Raw genomic sequence first — 17,201 nt, forward strand, 5'->3', positions numbered from 1 at the left:
CGACGACGACGACGCGCCCNCCCCCCCCCCCCCCCCCCCCCCCCCCTTCGTCTCCATAATCCCATAATATGGGGAGCGCCAGCCGCAAGACGAAAAAGCGGCAATTCTTTTCTATTCCATGTTTCCCGCCCGTTTCTGTCTGCATTGACCAGCACGGAGACTCGACTGTCCGCCTGGCGCAACCCTTTTATTTGGGCAGGGCCTCTTTCCAAGCGTTGCATGCCAGCTTTGCCGTGTGGGCTAACGTAGCCCCAGCCCACACGCAGCAGCGCAGCTTCTCGTCCGCTACCGCACGCGAGGTATTTTTCATTCACTGTCACGTACTGTGAACCAATATGGCGACGACGCCACCCTCTCTGCGTAGAAAAGGAACAGCAGATAGAAGGCGTTCTGGTCTGGGTGTAAGTTTCGCCTGTGCGGGACGGCCTGGCTGTGACCAATCCAACCACACCCAGTTCCCAGACATCTCCCTCCCCACATCCCTCATGCTCACTGGTCCCCTTTTTTCTTCCTTGGCGTTAACCCCCAGGGCAGTATAAATGGATCTTCACTTTCTTCCCTTTGCGTTACATTGAAAAAGGGATCCCAATCGAGAGGGATAGCGAGCAACAGAGGAGAAACACGCCGACGGCCTAGCCAGGCTCGTCTGCGGCGTCGAATGTATCGATCATCCAGAAACCCGAAAATGGCGTCACCCCCAGTCAGGTCCGTCTCCGCTCCTCTCCCCGCTAAAGGCTCAAGTTGGGGAGGGGGGTTATTGCTACGCCCCGTCTGTAGTGTGAGTGAGAGCGGCGTCGCACTCCAGCCCATGATTCATGTTCTTTGTGGCTTCTCCCATGGAAGCTATTTTATTTTATTTTATCATTATTATTGTGACTCTTTCTTAGCCCAAACAACACGAGACCGGCCCCCAGCAGTAATTCCGATGACGGGAGCGAGAGGGCGGAGGAAAGTCGAGCCTGTTCTGCACCTGCGCCCCACCACCGTCGACCGCTGGTACCACGTTGATGGTGATGGATCATGGATGATATCGGAGGCATCAGCGGAAACACACCTGGACGAAGTGTGATGGCCAGGTCCCCCGGCGATAGCAATACGAGAAAGAACGAAGAAGCAAATACAAAACAAGCAAAGGAACAAATGGCGTGCCTAATTTTGCCCGTATCTAGATCTGTCCGTTGACGCCCAGCGCGCCCCCTGAGAGCGCAGTCTGCGGACATCTGACAGACTATGAACCTCGCTCGCGCCGGTGGCTGTCTCACGCTGGGCCCCAACAGACGTTGAACAGGGAGGCCAGACGAGCTCGCCACCCCCAAGACAATTTAATTGATACACCAAAAGGAAGCATGTTATTTACAAAGCGGTTTCCCGGCGAAATATCCATTTTAGAAATTTACAAAATATCAAGTACCAAAGAAATAAGCAATAGTTTTAAATAGCATTTTTATTTAACTTTTTAGAATTTTCCCGAAGTTTACACATTTGATTGTTTATTGCTTGCCGGAAGCTGTTAAGTCGATTTGGGGAAAAGTTGCCCACTTTTCCGCCCTTTTGGTGTATCAATTAAATTGTCTTGGGGTGCTCGCGTTGCTTTGCTTGTCAACAGCCTTCTCGTCGGTCGATGTGATGGGACTTGGTCGAACCACACCCCCTGGCCTGTCTCCCCCGACCGGTCATCGTCCATTGCCCGCCCTCTCACCCCTGCACCCCAGGTCGGCACAGCCGACTTCCTTTTTTGGGGAGGGGGGTCTCTTTTTTGCGCCGACTGCCTGCAATTTGCAACCAGAGCAAAGAACAAACAACCCCGGCTGTGGGACGGCGCACACCGCCTTCTGTGTCCCAGACTCGTCTGGCCTGCCTATATGCAGTTCCAGCTAACGGGAAGAAGCAAATGCCCTCCAAAAGGGAAGGCGGCAAGGGAGAGATAGCACCACGACGCACACACACACACAGCCGACCCGGATTGGCCAAGTTTGGCGCATCTGATGTGTCACGTCACCCGTGCCTCCTCCCATGGCCAGGCTGGCCGCTTCCGGTCGCGGGTTTCCATGTAATGGCATGATATACATGGTACATACCGTACCGTAGCTACAGGAAATACACACACAGGCAGGCAAACCAGAAGGGCTCCGGGAACGCGGGTTGTTGTCTGACCTGGATGAGGGTGAGTTCGAGATGCTCTCTCTCTTTTGGCCCTGTCTTTTCCCCCCTCCAACGAAAACACGAGGTAGGATCGGGATATCCGGGCGTTCCAAGACTTGCGTGGCCTGTCTCGGCTTGGAGAGAGGAGAGTGTAAGGAGAGGGGCGGAGGCGGCGGCGGCGACGGGCAGCAGTCGGGGAAAGACACAAACACACGAGCGCCCACACCCCCCGGCAAGGGCCATTGATGCTGCCCGGTTCTCCCTGCCTGCCCAGTCAATCTTACGAGGTTTGTATTCCATGGCAACCTGGCCCGATAGTAGACAATGTCTCGACCTTTTCCTAGGAGGAGAGCAAACGCCGGGTTGCATCCTTGTCTAGCCCGCGAGTGCGAGTGAAATGGAGAGGGTGGTGCAAGTGACATGATAAAAGGACGAAAATAAGATAAAATGAGAAGGGAAAAAAAACCCCCCCAAAAAATCAAGTTGCCTACTAGGTAGTCGCCACCAAAAAACCCAAAGCGGAACTACTCTCCATGTCTCTGCCATGCCACGCGCCCGCAGCTGAAAAAAAAAAAAAAAAAAAAAAGCGAACAGGGCACTCCGAGACCCTGAATCCTGGCGCCGCCGAGATAGACCGCGGCTGCAGGCGCGAGGTGGCATCTCATCCGGCCCCGAAAAGTGGCCTTTGAGCATACGAAGCAGGCACACAGCGGAGAGGAAGGAACACGGCGAGGTCATGCATCGCTTCACAATACAGAAAACATTGGATTGGGAGGAGTCACCTGGCTCAGGAGATCGCCGTCAGCCAAATTCGGACTGTGCCCACTCGCGCCACCAGCATGGGAAGTTCTTGCTTGCGCGTGCGCTGCGTCTGTGACTTTCTTTTTCATATTCTTCTCCGGGTGGCTGCGTTGCAGAGTCTGATTGGCCACGGAATGCTTGCCCTCTTGCTCGCCTAGATCGGACGGGGCGGCTTGCTGGAGCCAGCCGTCCATCCGCGTAAAAAGACTCCACACTCTCCGTCCGTCTCGTACGCACTTATCAAAGTAGAGTGGCACCGGGCGTGCAGAGTAACACGCGCGCACAAGCATCACAGGGAGGCGCCGGCCAGGCATCCTGTGGACAAGGGATAAAAGCCAGGTCAGGCCGCACCGCCTGCCTGCCTTCCCACCAACACAAGTGGGATGGGATACGGATCCGAGCATGGAACGGGGCCCCGGTCAGCGGGTGCGTGTGGTGCGTCGTCGGTACCTACCAAGCAGGTGGTGGTTGTGTGGCGTGGACGACGCTGAGGTGTGCGGTTGGTTGGGTGGTTGGCTGGCTGTGGGCGAGTGTCTGACGGGCGGCTCTATTGGATCCCTTGGGTTTCGTCAGCATGTGGGCGGCGGGAATTTTTTTCCGATTTTTTTTTTGGGTTCTCTTTCCGTGCAGTCTCCTGCGGTCATGCACACACTCAGCGGCGACTCGAAGCCAAGCCGCCAGGCGCACCACTAGACCCATTGGCCGACAAGTCTCGATTTCGGGTGGCTGTTCTGCAGCCCTTGCGGAGGATGGGCATGCGGCTTGTCCACCAAGAAGGGTAAAAGGGAGAGAGGGAGGGGGAGGTTTTGTCGCCGGCGTCGCTCTATGCATTTTGCTAGCCGACAAAATGGTTAGTTAACAGTGCATGTTGAGACAGCAGTAATAACCTTTGAGGCCCAGTCCCGCCTTTTCGTGTTCTCGTCGCCTGCGGATAATCATACTTGTCCAGCCGTGCTGTGCGCAAGTGCAAATTAGAACAAAAAAGGCAGATTAAAGTGACCAGCTCAGAAACATGGGCTCACATGCCGTTCAATGTCGTCCGCACAGTGCCGTGTTCAGGCCACTCATGGAGGACAAAAAAAAAACACTCTCTACCTGCAAGTAGCCTAGTCAGCCTCTCTTGGTTTTTGCCATTCGGAGGCAGGTTAATCTGGACAGCCGGACGGGAGGCCGAAACGAAGGTCACTGGCGCCGAATACCGCCGGCCGCAAACAAATATAGCTGGTGACGGCCAGAGTGGCATTGCATCCAGCGGCATGCACATGTCGCGCGCGTCCAAAAGTGGCAGCATCATCATCCCAACGACCACCACCACGCTCTCTGGCGGTTTTGCCGCGGGGTCCAGACTGGCCTTGAACCGGACCTTGGTGGGGCACCAAGGCCCCTCCAGCGACGCAGACTTGTGCTGCCGTCGTACCGTCGTCAAATGGACGATGGATGGATGAATGGTGGCTGGCCGGGGCACAGTGCTGAGGACGACGGCGGCGACAGGATCGAAATCTCGCGTCGGCGGTGGGTGCAATTGACCTTTTCCGTCGCCCGTCGGTCCTCGCTAAAAGCAAGCAAGCAGAAAATGTAATATCCAGCATTGTCATTTCCCACCCACACGCCCCTCCCCGCCTTCCCAATCCTGTCTGTGTTCGCGTGTGTGTGCCGTTTTTTCCCCATCGCACCCACCCCCCGAATCGGCCGCCTTTTCTTGTCAGCCCCCAACTGGAAAGGAAGGGGTGGCCTTGGTAGTCCGGGCAGTCCAGTGTGTCGCTTCCTCGTCTGGCGCCCTCCCTTTCCGGCATCGCTCGCCACCAGCCCAGGCCGGCCACGCAGCGCCCTCTGCCTAAGTGCCCATTGCACTTTCGGGCTTTTCCCTGCCATTGCTGCATCTGACTCTGTTTGCTGCTTCCTCATCTCAAATCAAAATAGATCGTCACCACCTGGCCTTGGACCCCCGCCGCCACGACACAGCCCTTCGGTATCGAGACCCGGGCAAGGAGGGAAGCCCCCAGCCGAGGCACCAGCTGGCCTGTTTAGAGCAGCCGGGCCTGGTCATGGGCAACAACAGCGCGGATGCCTGCTCCTTCACTTGAGTGGTGATACGTATCTCGATCGTCCTGTGGGAGCAGCGGGAGGCCATCCGTTGGCTTTGGAGAAGGCCGTGGTTTCCATTTGGTTTCCATTTCGTTGCACCCCAGCCCAGCTGAAGACGGCGCAAACGGCCGGCGTCGACCTTTGATGTTGTGCAAGCCACCACCCCCTAAAAACAACCCCGTTTTGTTTTCCAAGGTTTCGAGCAGGCGCCAGAGTGCCTTGCCGATCGGACCACAGGCAGGCTACACTCCACGGCAAAGAATGATCAAGTGCACCCACGCACCCTTTGCTCCATACCTCACATACGCTCACACCCACACAGGCATGCAGACGCATCATGTCACAGTGCGGCGGGAGAAAGAGCGATGGAAAGTCGGAGGCCACTATCGCCTCGGCGCCCGCCTTTCCCTTGTCTCTTTTGAATGCATGCTCAGCTCGCCGTCGCGCGTGTGGACGGACTGTGAATTGGGTCCGGCCCCTGGTCTATCCCTACTTGCAGCCTCCTGCGGCCCACGTCGACCCGATGTCTGTTCAGACCCTGTATTGAGTCGATAGGCAGTCCAGCCGCTCCGTCTATCGGTTGGCCGACTGACGACAGGCCCCTCCCTCCTCCCTCCCACCTCGGGCGTATGAGACAACCTCGGATCCCAGCGCCCGATTTCCACCTACGCCGCCTGGCACAGCTCCCCGCCACAGCACCCTTCTAATCCCGTCGAGGAGGCTACTGGTGCAGATCGCGAGCAAGCCAGGCGGACTGGAGCCATGGAGTATTGCCGTCTCGTAACCTGACCACCCAGTTCAATAAGGGGAAAACAATCCTCCATCATACCCCGCATTAGCAGCGTTCCGGGCAAGGACTGAGGGGACGGGCTGCTGACATCAGCAACACGGTTTCATGCGGCCTTCTGAGCGGTCGTTTCCATCTTAGACCGCGCCCAACCTATGACGCCGCCGCCTCTTCCCTCTCATTGTTACTTGCTGCTTGCATACTGTCAGCCGAAGAGCGGCACCGAGCTAGTGCTCTTTAATTATTCGAAAGGAAAAGCGACCATGACTGACTCAAAGGAACCCTTCTCACCTCGCCGTCGCCGGCCTCCAAGTTGACTCTAGCAGCAGGCACGATCACGCTTGGCATACTTGATCCCCTCCTCTGATTCGCCGGGGAACCCGCTCCTTCGGTTGCAAGACCCCTGTTCTGCTCGCTGACGCCGACCTACCCCGTGTGGGCGCCAGACCGCGGTTTACCCATACAATGCAGGTCTACGGCGAACGGCAAGGTTCAGCAAAAAAAAAAACGAAAGCCTTCCATGCGAGTCTAGGCTGCTAGTGACCTTACTTGCCGCATTGGACCAGTCGCTGGGGAACGATGGGCCGGAGGGGCCAGGTAGCAAGGCAGCAAGCACGCTGCGTTGTGCGCAAACGACGTAGTTCAGCGCGCACTGGGGAAGCTTACCAGCAATATCCGCATGATGTGCAAGATGTTGATGAGCACACTTCCATAGCTATCGTCAAGGCGGGAGTTCGACTCTGCTGCGCATCGAGAACCATGAAGTAATGAAGTGGTATCAAGGTTGAGAGCGGCATACCGGCAAGGCTTCTCTAATATATTGGTCGATCATCCATGTTGCACGAGATCAAGGGCCTGCGAGGGTGGCGGACTGTTTGCTTTGATCGTGTTATTCGGGTCTGTTGTTTCGTGCTATTGGCTTGGGAGAGATCTTTGGAAGCTCAGTTTGAGTTGCCACAACAACTGGGAGAGCTCTAGCAATCCTGTGAGGAGCCATTGATGTTGTTCTCGGAGAATTCGTTTTAATCCAGCCACACGACCAAACGCCAACATGGCTAAATTGAACCGATTGAGTTGTTTCGGGCCTTGAGACGGAAATATCGTGGAGAAGTCGAGGAAGAAGGGTTATTCGGCAGTCGTAGCTGATTTAATTGGTCCTGCCACAAAGTCGATCTAGCTTTGGCGCAGTTGGCTTCTCCCCTGCCTTGTGGAGCTTCTCAAATTCTTGGTGTGGCTGACGAGACTGCGCAAGGTGGCCCCGAGCACTGCTTCCTTGTATTGAACAACCATTTCTCTCGGTATTAGCTGTAGAAATCGCCTTGCTGGCCGCAAGCCAATCTACAAAGCCTCATCGGTGGCTCCGGATGCTGCCCAGCCAAGGACGCCGTGCGCGCCACTCTGTAGATCAGCAAGGGGGATCGAGAGGGAGCGGCAGCACAGCCACAGCAGCGGCGAATGTCCACCCCGTGAAAACCAGCCTCAATCCCACCACTCGTGTGCTTGCCTCTTTGGCGCTAGTAAATGCGCGCGCTGACTGTCGTTAGCACCCCAGCACAAATATCGCGCCGGGTTGCTAGTTTGCAAGCCCTCCCCAGTTGCTGGTTGGAAAAGATGTTGAAAAGAAAGTCGCATAACAAATCGCGAAAGGGGTGTCAGAATTGCAAGCGGCGGCACGTCAAGGTACGTGAATAATGGATCGGTGGGGGGGGCTTCTCTTCTGCGTGGCGTGGCGTTGGCAACCTGACTGGCTGGGCTGATGATGTGATGGGCGCAAGAGGACATACCCACCTACCCCGTGCCATCGCGATCCCCCTCTGCGTAAAGGATTGAATGGGGCGTACGGTCGAGTAAACGCGCTAACGGAACAATAAATCCCACAAAAAAGTGCGACGAGCAAGGGCCGCCGTGTGCGAACTGTGTGGTGCGGGAGACCTCAAGCACCTGCATCTATACCCAATCGTCCCAGAGCTCCCTGTCCGCCGTCAGCTCGCGGGGGCAGGATGCGGCGGCATCGGGCCGGAGGGGCGGGGGCGACCGCGACCAGGCCGTGGCCGCGGGCTCTACCTCACCTTCCGAGAGCAGGTCCCCGGCCCCCGAGCCGGCGGCAGCGACCGAGCAGCAAGAGCTGGCAACCGCGCCGGCGCGGTCTGCACCGTCAGAGGGCGAGTCCAGCAGGCTGCTGGACCTGGAGCTGATGCACCGCTGGTCGACGGTGACGTACAAGTCGCTCATCTCGGTGCCGGCCGACGAGAGCTACCTGCAGGTCGGAATCCCCATCGAGGCCCTCAAGGCCGGCTACCTCCTCAACGCGCTGCTGGCCGTCACTGCGCTCGAGAAGGTCATGTCGGAGGGCTCGCCGCCGTCGTCGCCGTCCCCGGGCGAGGATGGGGAGGGGAGTGGCGGCGGCGGCGGCGGCAGCAGCAGCATGGCGGCAACGGGCAACAGCGAGCGCATCCGGGCTAGAAACAGGCGCTACATCCGCGCGGCCATCGAGTACTACGACCGCGCCATCAACGCGTTCCGCGCGGCGTTGCCGACCGTCGGGCCCGAGAACCACCACATGCTGTACTTTGCCTCGATCCTCGCCGCCATCGTGCACCTGCTGATGCCGCAATGCCTGCACGGCCTCTGGGCCGAGGACGGTGGAGGAGGCGGTGGTGGTGGTAACGGCGGCGGCGGCGGCGGCGAGGCCGTGGGCGCGCACGGCGGTGTGGGGCTGGGCCAGGACCCGGCGCCGCACAGCGCCATTGCGCACGCGCTGTCGCTGTTCGAGCTGCTCAACGGCACTGGCAGCATCGTCAGCGTCAACTGGGGCTGGCTGATTGCCAGCCCCGCGGGGCCGTCCATCGCCCAGGCCCTCTCGCACGGCCAGCCCGACGTGCACAAGCTGGATCCGGACACGACCGCCGCCATGGACCGCCTCATGGTGCTGGCCGCCGCCACGGGCCCGCCGGTTGCGGACGACGACGGCGGCGGCGATGGCGGAGGGGACGGCTCGGGGGAGGGCGCGGCGGCGGACCCGTACGGGCGCGACAGGCAGCTGATCGCGCCGGCCGAGGCGCTCGTCGCAAAGGCCGACTACGCCGTCCTGCTCGACGGCAGCGTGCAGGTGCTGCCGGCGCCGGCGAACCCGTCCGACTTGACGCCGGCGTACAAGGCGGAGCAGCGGGGCGGGCCGGCGGCGCGGCGGCGCAGCCCGGCCGAGGTGCGGCGCGACATGTACAAGAACACCGTCTTCTACCTGCGCATGGGCTTCGCCGACGCGCACAGGGGCGCCTACAAGTTCTCGGGCATCGGCTTCCCCATGCTGGGCCGCCACGAGTTCGCGGCCGCCGTGGCCCGCCGCGAGCCCCTGGCCCTGCTCCTCGTCGCCTACTGGGGCGTGCTCATGGGCCACGAGAACAATGCGGCCTGGTGGACCGGCCGCGCGGGCCGCTGGTCCATCGGCCGCGACCTCGTCGCCGAGATCTCCGAGGCCCTCGTCCTGCTCGAGATGCGCGGCCGCCTGGGCGACGGCTTCGCGGCCATGCCCGAGTGGCGCGCCAGCATCTCGTGGGCCAGGACGCAGACCGGGCTGACGGCGCTGTAGGAGACTAGAGACCAGAGAGCTGTGCTTGTTTGGTTTTTATTTTATTTTATTCATTTCATTTTGGATCTAGTATATCCATGTCCTTATTGATTCACGAATACACGAATTGATACCCATTCCAAACGAAGACCTGATCTGCGTCGTGAAAAAAAAGGCCGATGATACGAATCCCTCCCCTGGTATCTGCTACCCCTACGATCCTCGCCGGCACAGACTGCCAGAAAGACTGGCTGGGCAATGACCATTTTTCAATCTGTCCTACTCCCTCCCTTTTCGTATTCACAGCGCCCCAGCTCCAGTTGCGATTCCTTTCCCTCTTGCGCAAGATCGACATTCTGAGAGCCGAGAATCCGACGAGGGCAGATCCCTTGACCAATCAGCATCCCCCAATGGTAATGGCCCAGCCTATTTGGGCTACTCCATGTAACCTCCAAGACGAGTTATGACATCACGGCTTCCGAGTCTGCGCGATGACGGCACTGAGATTCGACCCCGATTGCTGTGTACCTATTTTCTGCGGTTTTGCGCTTGGATCACGACTCTTCCTGTCAGACCGAGGCTGTAATTGTGATTGCTTATATCCGTCATAATCAGACACGCCCAAGGATACGCCTTGCCAGTACAGCAGCAATGGAAATGCAGCAAGACGACCAATCGCGTCGAGTGCCCTCCAGTGGGAAGCTGGTCAAGAGACGGCCGGTAGGGGGCCAATCTCCACGCCGCCAACAGTCATCCAGCAGCTTCACGACAGAGTCCGTGGCACCCACAGCGTCAATGGAGCGCAAGTCGCGTTTCCGGCTGTCAAATCCTTTTTCTTTCAAGGACAGGGACAGGGATAGAGACGAGGGTAAAGAGCGGCCAGGCGCCAACATCAATCCAACTCCACAGACGGCCCACGACTCGGCCTACGGGAGTGGGAGTCTTGGGGATGGACACGACGGCAACAACGACAATGGCCGCTCCGTAACCGAAACAAACAGCAGCGGCGCCCCGAGCACTACCCTGACGAGCCTCGAGTCCCAGCGCTGGAACTCGCAGCCTGGGAGCAATGCCAACAACCACAGCAGTAGCAGCCAGAACAATGACTACCTGCAGCCTCCGCCACAAACCCTCGTCACGCCGCCCACGCCTCCCGCGCAGCCCGTGACCCAGCCCTCAACGGGGGCCGAAGGCGGCGGGCCCGTGTCGCAGCAGACGTACCACGACGCGCGCACGGGCAACACGGTGACGACCACGACAACGACCACGACGACGACCACCACCACCACCGGCCCTAGCGGGTCCACCACGGTCCAGACCCCCACCCCGCGCGCGGCCGCGGCCGCCACCGGCCCCGAGGTTACAGCGCACGTCACCAGCACCACGGGGCCGGACCCTCCCGACCCCGCGCCGCCGGCCCCCACCTCCTCCTCCTCCTCGCAGCGGCAGGGGTCACCGCCGGTGCCGCAGAGGAACCAGATCCGGAACAGGGTGGAGCTGTCGGCGTCGCCGGGCCACGAGCTGCAGAACCCGATGGCGGTGTCGCCCGTGTCGCCGACGGCATCGCCACCCGCGCTCGGCGGCGGCGCGCGGCAGGTGGCAGATCCCTCGGAGGGCCAGGTCGACCCCCTCAGCCTGCCGCAAAAGTCCACGATCGCGAACCTGAAGAGCGCCGCGAGCGGCATCCACGTAAGTCCACTCCAGCCTAGCCTTGAACGCAGCTGGCTCCTCGGCGGCTGTGGTCCCCCACAGTCTGGTTCCAACGGGTTGTGAACTGAAAATCTTACTTTTTTTTCTTGTCTTGCAAAAACAGGGCGCGGCCGAAACCCTGCGCGGGACGCTTAACGACTCGGTCGACAAGCACTTTGGCGGCGGCGCCAAGGCCAGCCAGAACCAGGCCGTCATCGAAGCCGGCCGGGCCGAGATGGAGGCGGCGAAGCGGCGGTCGCTGCAGCAGAGGCAGCAGCTGTACCAGACGCAACAGCAGATGCCGGCCACGCCGCCACCGGGATCGCAGCAGCAGCAGCAGCAGCCACGGTCTCGGGGGCCCGTCGAGCCGGACGCGAACGAGGACTATTATCATCCTGGAATGGCGGCGGCGACAGCAGCCCAGAGCGGGGGAGGAGGGGCCGGTCGGCGCAATTCGAGCGAGTTGGCGGCGGGCAGCGATAGCCCCAGCAGCCTCAGCGGCAGCAGCTACACCGCGAGCGTCAACGGCACCACCGTCAGCGGCGGCGGCGGCACTTTTGCGGAAGGTAGCAGCAGTGGTGCTGGCCATCATGCCCCCGCCGCTCCGGGGCCGGCGCAGCAGTCGCACGGCAGCAAGAGCAAGGCTTTGGGGAACTTTGTCAGAATGATGAGCCAGGGGCCGATGAATCGTCAGAGGCGAGAGGGGAACCTGAGCGTTGTGGACGAGTAATGAGACACAGGAAACAGGGACGGTCAGGAAGAGGAATCGTGTGACTTTGGTTAGGGCGAAAGGCGTTCGTTATAGGGGGGCTTCCACTGGGTGGCGTTTATACGTTCTATGTCTTTTCGTAAAGCACGTGTCATCTGGCAATCGGCGTCGTGGGTGATTCTGCAGATGTAGTGCCTACATGATTACAAGACCCGAGTCACCGTGTCCGCCCGCCTCTGCCTACCTGGACACAGCACCCCCTCCCACGTGCACGCCCGCTCACTGCTGCACCATGCGGTCGCAGGTCGAGATGGGCGGGACGGAGACGACCTCGGTGGCGTTCATGGCGCCGCCGCGGAACGAGTAGGTAAAGGTCCAGCCGGAGCCGGCGCCGCCGTGCTCGCCCCTGTTGTTGACGACCACGATGCCGCTCGCCACCGCCGGGTACTTGCGCACCATGCGGCAGACAGCGTCGGCAGCCGCCTGCTTGGGCGTCATGCCCTGCCGCAGGTTCTCGAGCGCCTGGTAGCAGGGCAGGAACCGCATCATGATGTCCCCGTCGCCGGTCGCGCCGCAGCCGCCGACATCTGTGTCTGTGCGCGCGGTCCATCTGTGTCAGGGCCTTTGAGGAAGAAGGAGGGATAGGGGGGGGAGGAGGAGTTTGGGCAGTTCTGAACACACCGACATACGACCCGCTGCCGACGATGGGGCCGTCGCCGACCCGCCCGGGGACCTTGAAGCTGGCCCCGTTGGTCGACGTGGCCGCCGCCATGGCCCCGCCGGCGTCGATGGCGATCATGGAGATGGTGTCGTGCGAGGCCTGCGCCGCGGCGGCCGCGGGCGGCGGGGCCGCACCCCCCAGCGGCGCGTAGGGCCCACACGACGAGCGCGGGTCCGGCTCGACGTTGACGCGGTAGTTTGGCTGACATGCGGCCTCGCGCCACGCGGCGCAGCGGGCGCGCGACGCATCCGTGGCCAACCCTTCCTCGCGGAACCCATTCTGGACCGCAAAGGCGGTGGCCAGGTCGCCCGCGAGCAGGGAGTGCGAGGTGCGGTCGAGGACGGCGCGCGCGACCGAGACGGCGTCGCGCACGCGGCGGAGGCCCGCGACCGCGCCCGACTTCATGGTGGCGCCGTCCATGATCATGGCGTCCAGCGTCGTCTCGCAGGACTCGTCGGGCGAGCCGCCGAAGCCGACGGAGCCGTCGCACTGGCGCGCCTCGCACGCGCCGCAGCCGGCCTGCACCGCGTCGAGGGCCGCCGTCGCCGACGCGGGGGACCTGGCGATGAGGTCGTAGGCCGCGTCTGTCGCCGCGGTGAAGGGCCCGCCCCAGGTGTTGATTACCATGGGTAGGCCCGGCGAGGGCGCGGCGCGGGCGCAGGCCGCGAGGGCCAGGACGGGCGCGAGGAGCTGGCGGTGCATTTTGGTTGGTGGCTTCGCTTGGGGCTGATGCAAGACACGGGTTTGACGGTGTGGGGATTTGGAAGTGTGCCACACTCAGATCCTGCGCTAAAAGTCAATTCCCTAGTGATGATTTCTCAATTGGATTTCATCGAGTTTCGGTCCAACACTGGAAGTTCTCTCTGCCGGACATGACATGGCGATAACGACAAATATTCTCTGCAGGCGGCAACCTGCCCGACGGCATTATCTCCTACCTGGCCATCCTCGATTCGGAAGGTCGTCCATGTTGATTTACCCAGCAACAACATTGGCATGTCGAGATATGCAATCCCCGCGTCTACTTCAACCCTGTCCCACCCCCAGGCCGACGTCACAGCGGGGAGTTTGGCAAAGTGCGGGGATCAATTCCATGCTTTGTTATAGAAGGCTCTAATTGTCCTGTATAATTCCCTGCCTATTTTGGTGTCGGTGCCTAGCCAAGCCAGGGGGCGGTGCAGCTGCTAGCCTCTCCTGTCGTATTTTGGCGCGCTCCCGTCTCCATCCTCAGGGCGCGGTCGTCGCACAGCATGGGCCAACCTCGGACTCTGTCCATCTCTCCTCATCCAAAGATGTCCCATGTGCTGACATGGCAGCATCGCCAACCATGAATACGGTGAGAATGTCAGACTGCGACTGCGGCACAGCAGGGGGAGCCGTCTCAGCATAGGTAGCCGGCCGGATAGTGAGGTCATGTTCCGCGCATGGAAATGAATGAAAATGCCTCGATCCCTCGACCTCTCGACCTTTGAAAGAAGACGATTTCCAGCAAGGACGCTATTTGCCGTTGGATCCCATAACGCTCTCTCTTGAAATCGCATAACCACCTACATCACTGCTCTGTATAGCATTCCGAGATCTCCTGAGCCGATTGTTTGTACCTTTACGCGCACTCTTCGACTCGACATCATGCCCGCCATCCTCCTCAGCCGCGACACGCGAACCACTGTCACTGCTCTGAGCGCCGTGGCCATCGTTGTCTACATCCTGATACCAATCGTGATCCTCAGCCTGATCGTCGCAACTGTCTGGCTCGTATTTCGCAACAAGAAACGCCGCAAGGCCCAGGCCCTGGCACAGGCAGAGGGCAGCAACGTCCACCTCTACTCTAACGGCTACCAAAACACCCAAAACGTCCAAAACACCGGCTACTACCCCCACGGACAGCAATTAGGCGGTGCCAACGGTGGCGGTGGATGGGTCGTCAACAGCACTCCCGCCTACGGCGGCAACAACACCGGGGGTGGCTGGGCTCCAAACGGCAGCAGTGGCCCTGCCGCTCCCGTCTTCCGCGCCATGCCACCCCCGGCGGATGATACCGAGCACGGCGCTTCTCATGCTGGCGACGCGAACAGCAACAGCGCCGTAGGCCCAGCCGAGGGCATCGCTCCTCCTCAAGCCGTTTACAGCCATACGTCAAACTCAACCTCCACTTCCACAGCCAACCTCACCGGAAACACCCAGCCGCCCCCCGCTAGGTAGCACCCAACACGAAACTGTACATTCAGACGCCGTTTTACAAAGCATTCCATATTCTTTTAGCGATTCTGCCATGTTTATCTGCCCTTCTCGGCTATATCATATTTCCCACAGCCTTTGTCTTGTATCTACGAGTCGCATTTTTGTATTGATCTACCTGGCTTTTGCGGCTTAATTGGGCGTCTTGGGGTGTGGATTAGAGGTTTACCTGTTCAGGAGGCTGGCGCAACTTTTCAAGCATAAAAAATAAGAAGCCCGGGACATCTCGAACGAAGCTTCTCCTATTCTGTCCGCACGAGTTGTTCCGTTAACCACAAAAAATCAGTTTCTGCTTACTGCCGTGGCCGAACCATCCTTCCGGCCTTCCTCCTCGGCCGCCTCTGTATTGATCCTCCTCCACCTGTCTTTCCGCAGCTCGTGGCCGGCCATGAACAGCCGCGCCCACTCCGGGTCGAACCTCGGCAGCTTCCTCCCGCAGCCGTCGAGCCCCTCGCCCGCGAGCCCCCTCAGCTCCTCAAAGTACTCCTCGAATTCGGGGTAGATGAGCGTGAACCGGGCGCCGTCCCCCCTGGCCGCGACCCTCTCGTCCTCCCAGCGCTCCATCTCCTCGGCGGCGGGGAGCGGCCGCGCGGTCCGCCCGGCCAGCAGGCGGGCCGCCAGGACGGCCTGCCACTCGAAGATCTTGAACGTCAGGCCCGCGCCCACGGCGCCGACGAACAGCAGCGTCGGGTCGCGCCGGAAGACGGCGTGCTGGTACGGGCCCGGCACGCGGTTGTTGCGCGCGGGTGCGCAGGGCAGGAACAGCAGCGTCCAGGTGTGGCCCGTGCCCATGATGATGTGGTCGGCGTCCCTGATCACGCCCCCGTCGGCCAGGTGCACGGCCGCGGCGGACGGGTCGACGCGCGCGATGGAGGACCGCTTGGTGATTCGCGGGTGGTCAAAGGTCCTGTCGCCGAAGTAGGCGTTGGCCGTGTGGCCCAGCACGACGGCGTGCACGGGGGGTTTCGCGACCTTGACCAGGTCGAAGGCGATGTCTGCGGCCGAGACGGAGGCGCCCACGACAACGACAGTCTTATCATCACAAAACGGCAGTCGGTGGGAGCTTGTTAGTATGGACCTAACGACAAGCTACTGCCTAGTACTAGTAGCGCGGCAAACGGTGACTTTTTGCTGTTTCTCACTTTGCCCCTGAAACTGATCCCTACCCCTGAAATACTTGCTGTGCAGCACACTACCCGGCCTCGCGCGCTGGAACTCATCCAACCCCTCGATCGCCGGCACGTACGGCACGTTGTAGTGCCCACTGGCGACCACGACGGCGTCGAACCGCTCCGCCCACCAGTAGTCGCGCCCCTCGCCCTGCTCCCTCCGCAGCGTCACCTCCCACTCCTCGCCGGCCTTTTCGACCAGCTCGACGGTGGTGCCGTAGGATACCGAGACGCCGTCCCCGGCGTCCCCGGCAGCCCGGGCGACGACGTCGGAGACGTAGCGCCGCAGCACCTCCCAGTGGCGGAACGGCGTCCCGGGCCCGTACAGCTCCGCCGACGCCGCGGTCGCGTCGGCGGGGATGGGCTCGGCCGAGAACCGCATGGACCGGTGGTCCACGTTGGTCTCGAGGTACGGGTAGATGGAGGACTCGGCGAAGCGCGGCTGCGGGGCTGTCACGGGCGTTAGGCCCCGTGAGGCAGATAGATTAGATAGAGAGGAGCCCCGCACCGTTAGTGGGCCCAAAGGCCCACTCCGCCCGATAAGGGCGATAAGGGTGGGGCCGCCCGCACGAGATATCTCGTGCGCCCGCGGCCGCCCCGGAGGGCCTTCCTTTAGCTCTTCATGACTTTACCTACCTACCACTTGTATTACCCTTTTTCCTTGTGGCCCTACCTTTATCGTGACAGGGGCCCTGGGGGCCTCGGCGGGCAGCACCACCGGCGGGCGCAGCGGCGGGTCCGCGGTGCGGTCGCTCAGGGCCTGAAGGTTTGAGGTCCCCGATCCTTTTGTGGAGGCCACGCAGGTCGTGCGTGCTACATGGTTAGCAAACCTTATTGAGAGACAGGTCCAGGTAGTAGACAAGAATTCTACACACCAACACCCACCCGGCCCTTCTCTCCTCTCAAAGACACGTATCAGGTCAAAGGCCTTCTCCCGCACGAGAGCATCGAGGGTGATGGCTCCTGCTAAGCCAGCTCCGATAACGGCCACCGTATTGCAGGGGTAGGCATTGAGTTGGAGGGGGGCACCCACTGAAAAAAAAAAACCGAACCGCAAAAAAGGAGCTCCCATTTCAAAGTCAATTAATACCACCACCAAAAAAAAAAGCAATAATTGTAATTTATATGCAAACTAATGGGCAGTCATTGTGCATTCGCTTTGTATTATTGGCGAAAAAATCCGGGATGCTTTGGGCGTATCATGGTGCTTTGGTATGTTGCAATTGAATTGATTGAGTTTGTTTTGTCTTTTTGCTATAGAGTTTGGGTGGGGAAAAGCATTTTGCGGTTCG

The 17,201-nt window shown here is 60.4% G+C and overlaps 7 protein-coding genes across 7 annotated transcripts; 4 read left to right on the plus strand and 3 right to left on the minus strand.

The window, feature by feature from the left end:
• The first annotated feature begins 127 nt into the window (after positions 1-127).
• On the plus strand, positions 128-1,424 carry GGTG_06390 (hypothetical protein). The gene is made up of 2 exons (XM_009224207.1): positions 128-401; positions 535-1,424. The coding sequence occupies exon 2, from the start codon at positions 659-661 to the stop codon at positions 1,067-1,069; it is 411 nt and encodes a 136-aa protein (XP_009222471.1). The 5' UTR covers positions 128-401; positions 535-658; the 3' UTR covers positions 1,070-1,424.
• Positions 1,425-3,232: 1,808 nt separating this feature from the next.
• GGTG_06391 (hypothetical protein) lies at positions 3,233-4,815 on the minus strand (the record flags this gene model as incomplete). The annotated part of the gene is made up of 5 exons (XM_009224208.1): positions 3,233-3,258; positions 3,398-3,490; positions 3,631-3,766; positions 4,100-4,495; positions 4,621-4,815. 5 exons carry the CDS (start codon positions 4,813-4,815, stop codon positions 3,233-3,235), a joined length of 846 nt encoding a protein of 281 aa, XP_009222472.1.
• Positions 4,816-7,349: 2,534 nt separating this feature from the next.
• Positions 7,350-9,532, plus strand: GGTG_06392 (hypothetical protein). Its single transcript, XM_009224209.1, has 2 exons — positions 7,350-7,495; positions 7,701-9,532. Exons 1-2 carry the CDS (start codon positions 7,427-7,429, stop codon positions 9,402-9,404), a joined length of 1,773 nt encoding a protein of 590 aa, XP_009222473.1. The 5' UTR covers positions 7,350-7,426; the 3' UTR covers positions 9,405-9,532.
• A 356-nt stretch (positions 9,533-9,888) lies between these two features.
• On the plus strand, positions 9,889-11,998 carry GGTG_06393 (hypothetical protein). Its single transcript, XM_009224210.1, has 2 exons — positions 9,889-11,072; positions 11,197-11,998. Exons 1-2 carry the CDS (start codon positions 10,035-10,037, stop codon positions 11,800-11,802), a joined length of 1,644 nt encoding a protein of 547 aa, XP_009222474.1. The 5' UTR covers positions 9,889-10,034; the 3' UTR covers positions 11,803-11,998.
• GGTG_06394 (aspartylglucosaminidase) lies at positions 11,713-13,461 on the minus strand. The gene is made up of 2 exons (XM_009224211.1): positions 12,463-13,461; positions 11,713-12,374 (listed from the first exon to the last, which is right to left on the minus strand). The coding sequence occupies exons 1-2, from the start codon at positions 13,202-13,204 to the stop codon at positions 12,061-12,063; spliced, it is 1,056 nt and encodes a 351-aa protein (XP_009222475.1). The 5' UTR covers positions 13,205-13,461; the 3' UTR covers positions 11,713-12,060.
• Positions 13,335-15,033, plus strand: GGTG_06395 (hypothetical protein). Its single transcript, XM_009224212.1, has one exon. It carries the CDS (start codon positions 14,132-14,134, stop codon positions 14,702-14,704), a length of 573 nt encoding a protein of 190 aa, XP_009222476.1. The 5' UTR covers positions 13,335-14,131; the 3' UTR covers positions 14,705-15,033.
• Positions 15,023-17,052, minus strand: GGTG_06396 (hypothetical protein; the record flags this gene model as incomplete). The annotated part of the gene is made up of 4 exons (XM_009224213.1): positions 16,795-17,052; positions 16,595-16,722; positions 15,866-16,351; positions 15,023-15,772 (listed from the first exon to the last, which is right to left on the minus strand). Exons 1-4 carry the CDS (start codon positions 16,979-16,981, stop codon positions 15,023-15,025), a joined length of 1,551 nt encoding a protein of 516 aa, XP_009222477.1. The 5' UTR covers positions 16,982-17,052.
• Between the last annotated feature and the right edge of the window lie 149 nt (positions 17,053-17,201).

Source organism: Gaeumannomyces tritici (assembly GCF_000145635.1).
Source record: "Gaeumannomyces tritici R3-111a-1 unplaced genomic scaffold supercont2.3, whole genome shotgun sequence".
NCBI classification, from domain to species: domain Eukaryota; kingdom Fungi; phylum Ascomycota; class Sordariomycetes; order Magnaporthales; family Magnaporthaceae; genus Gaeumannomyces; species Gaeumannomyces tritici.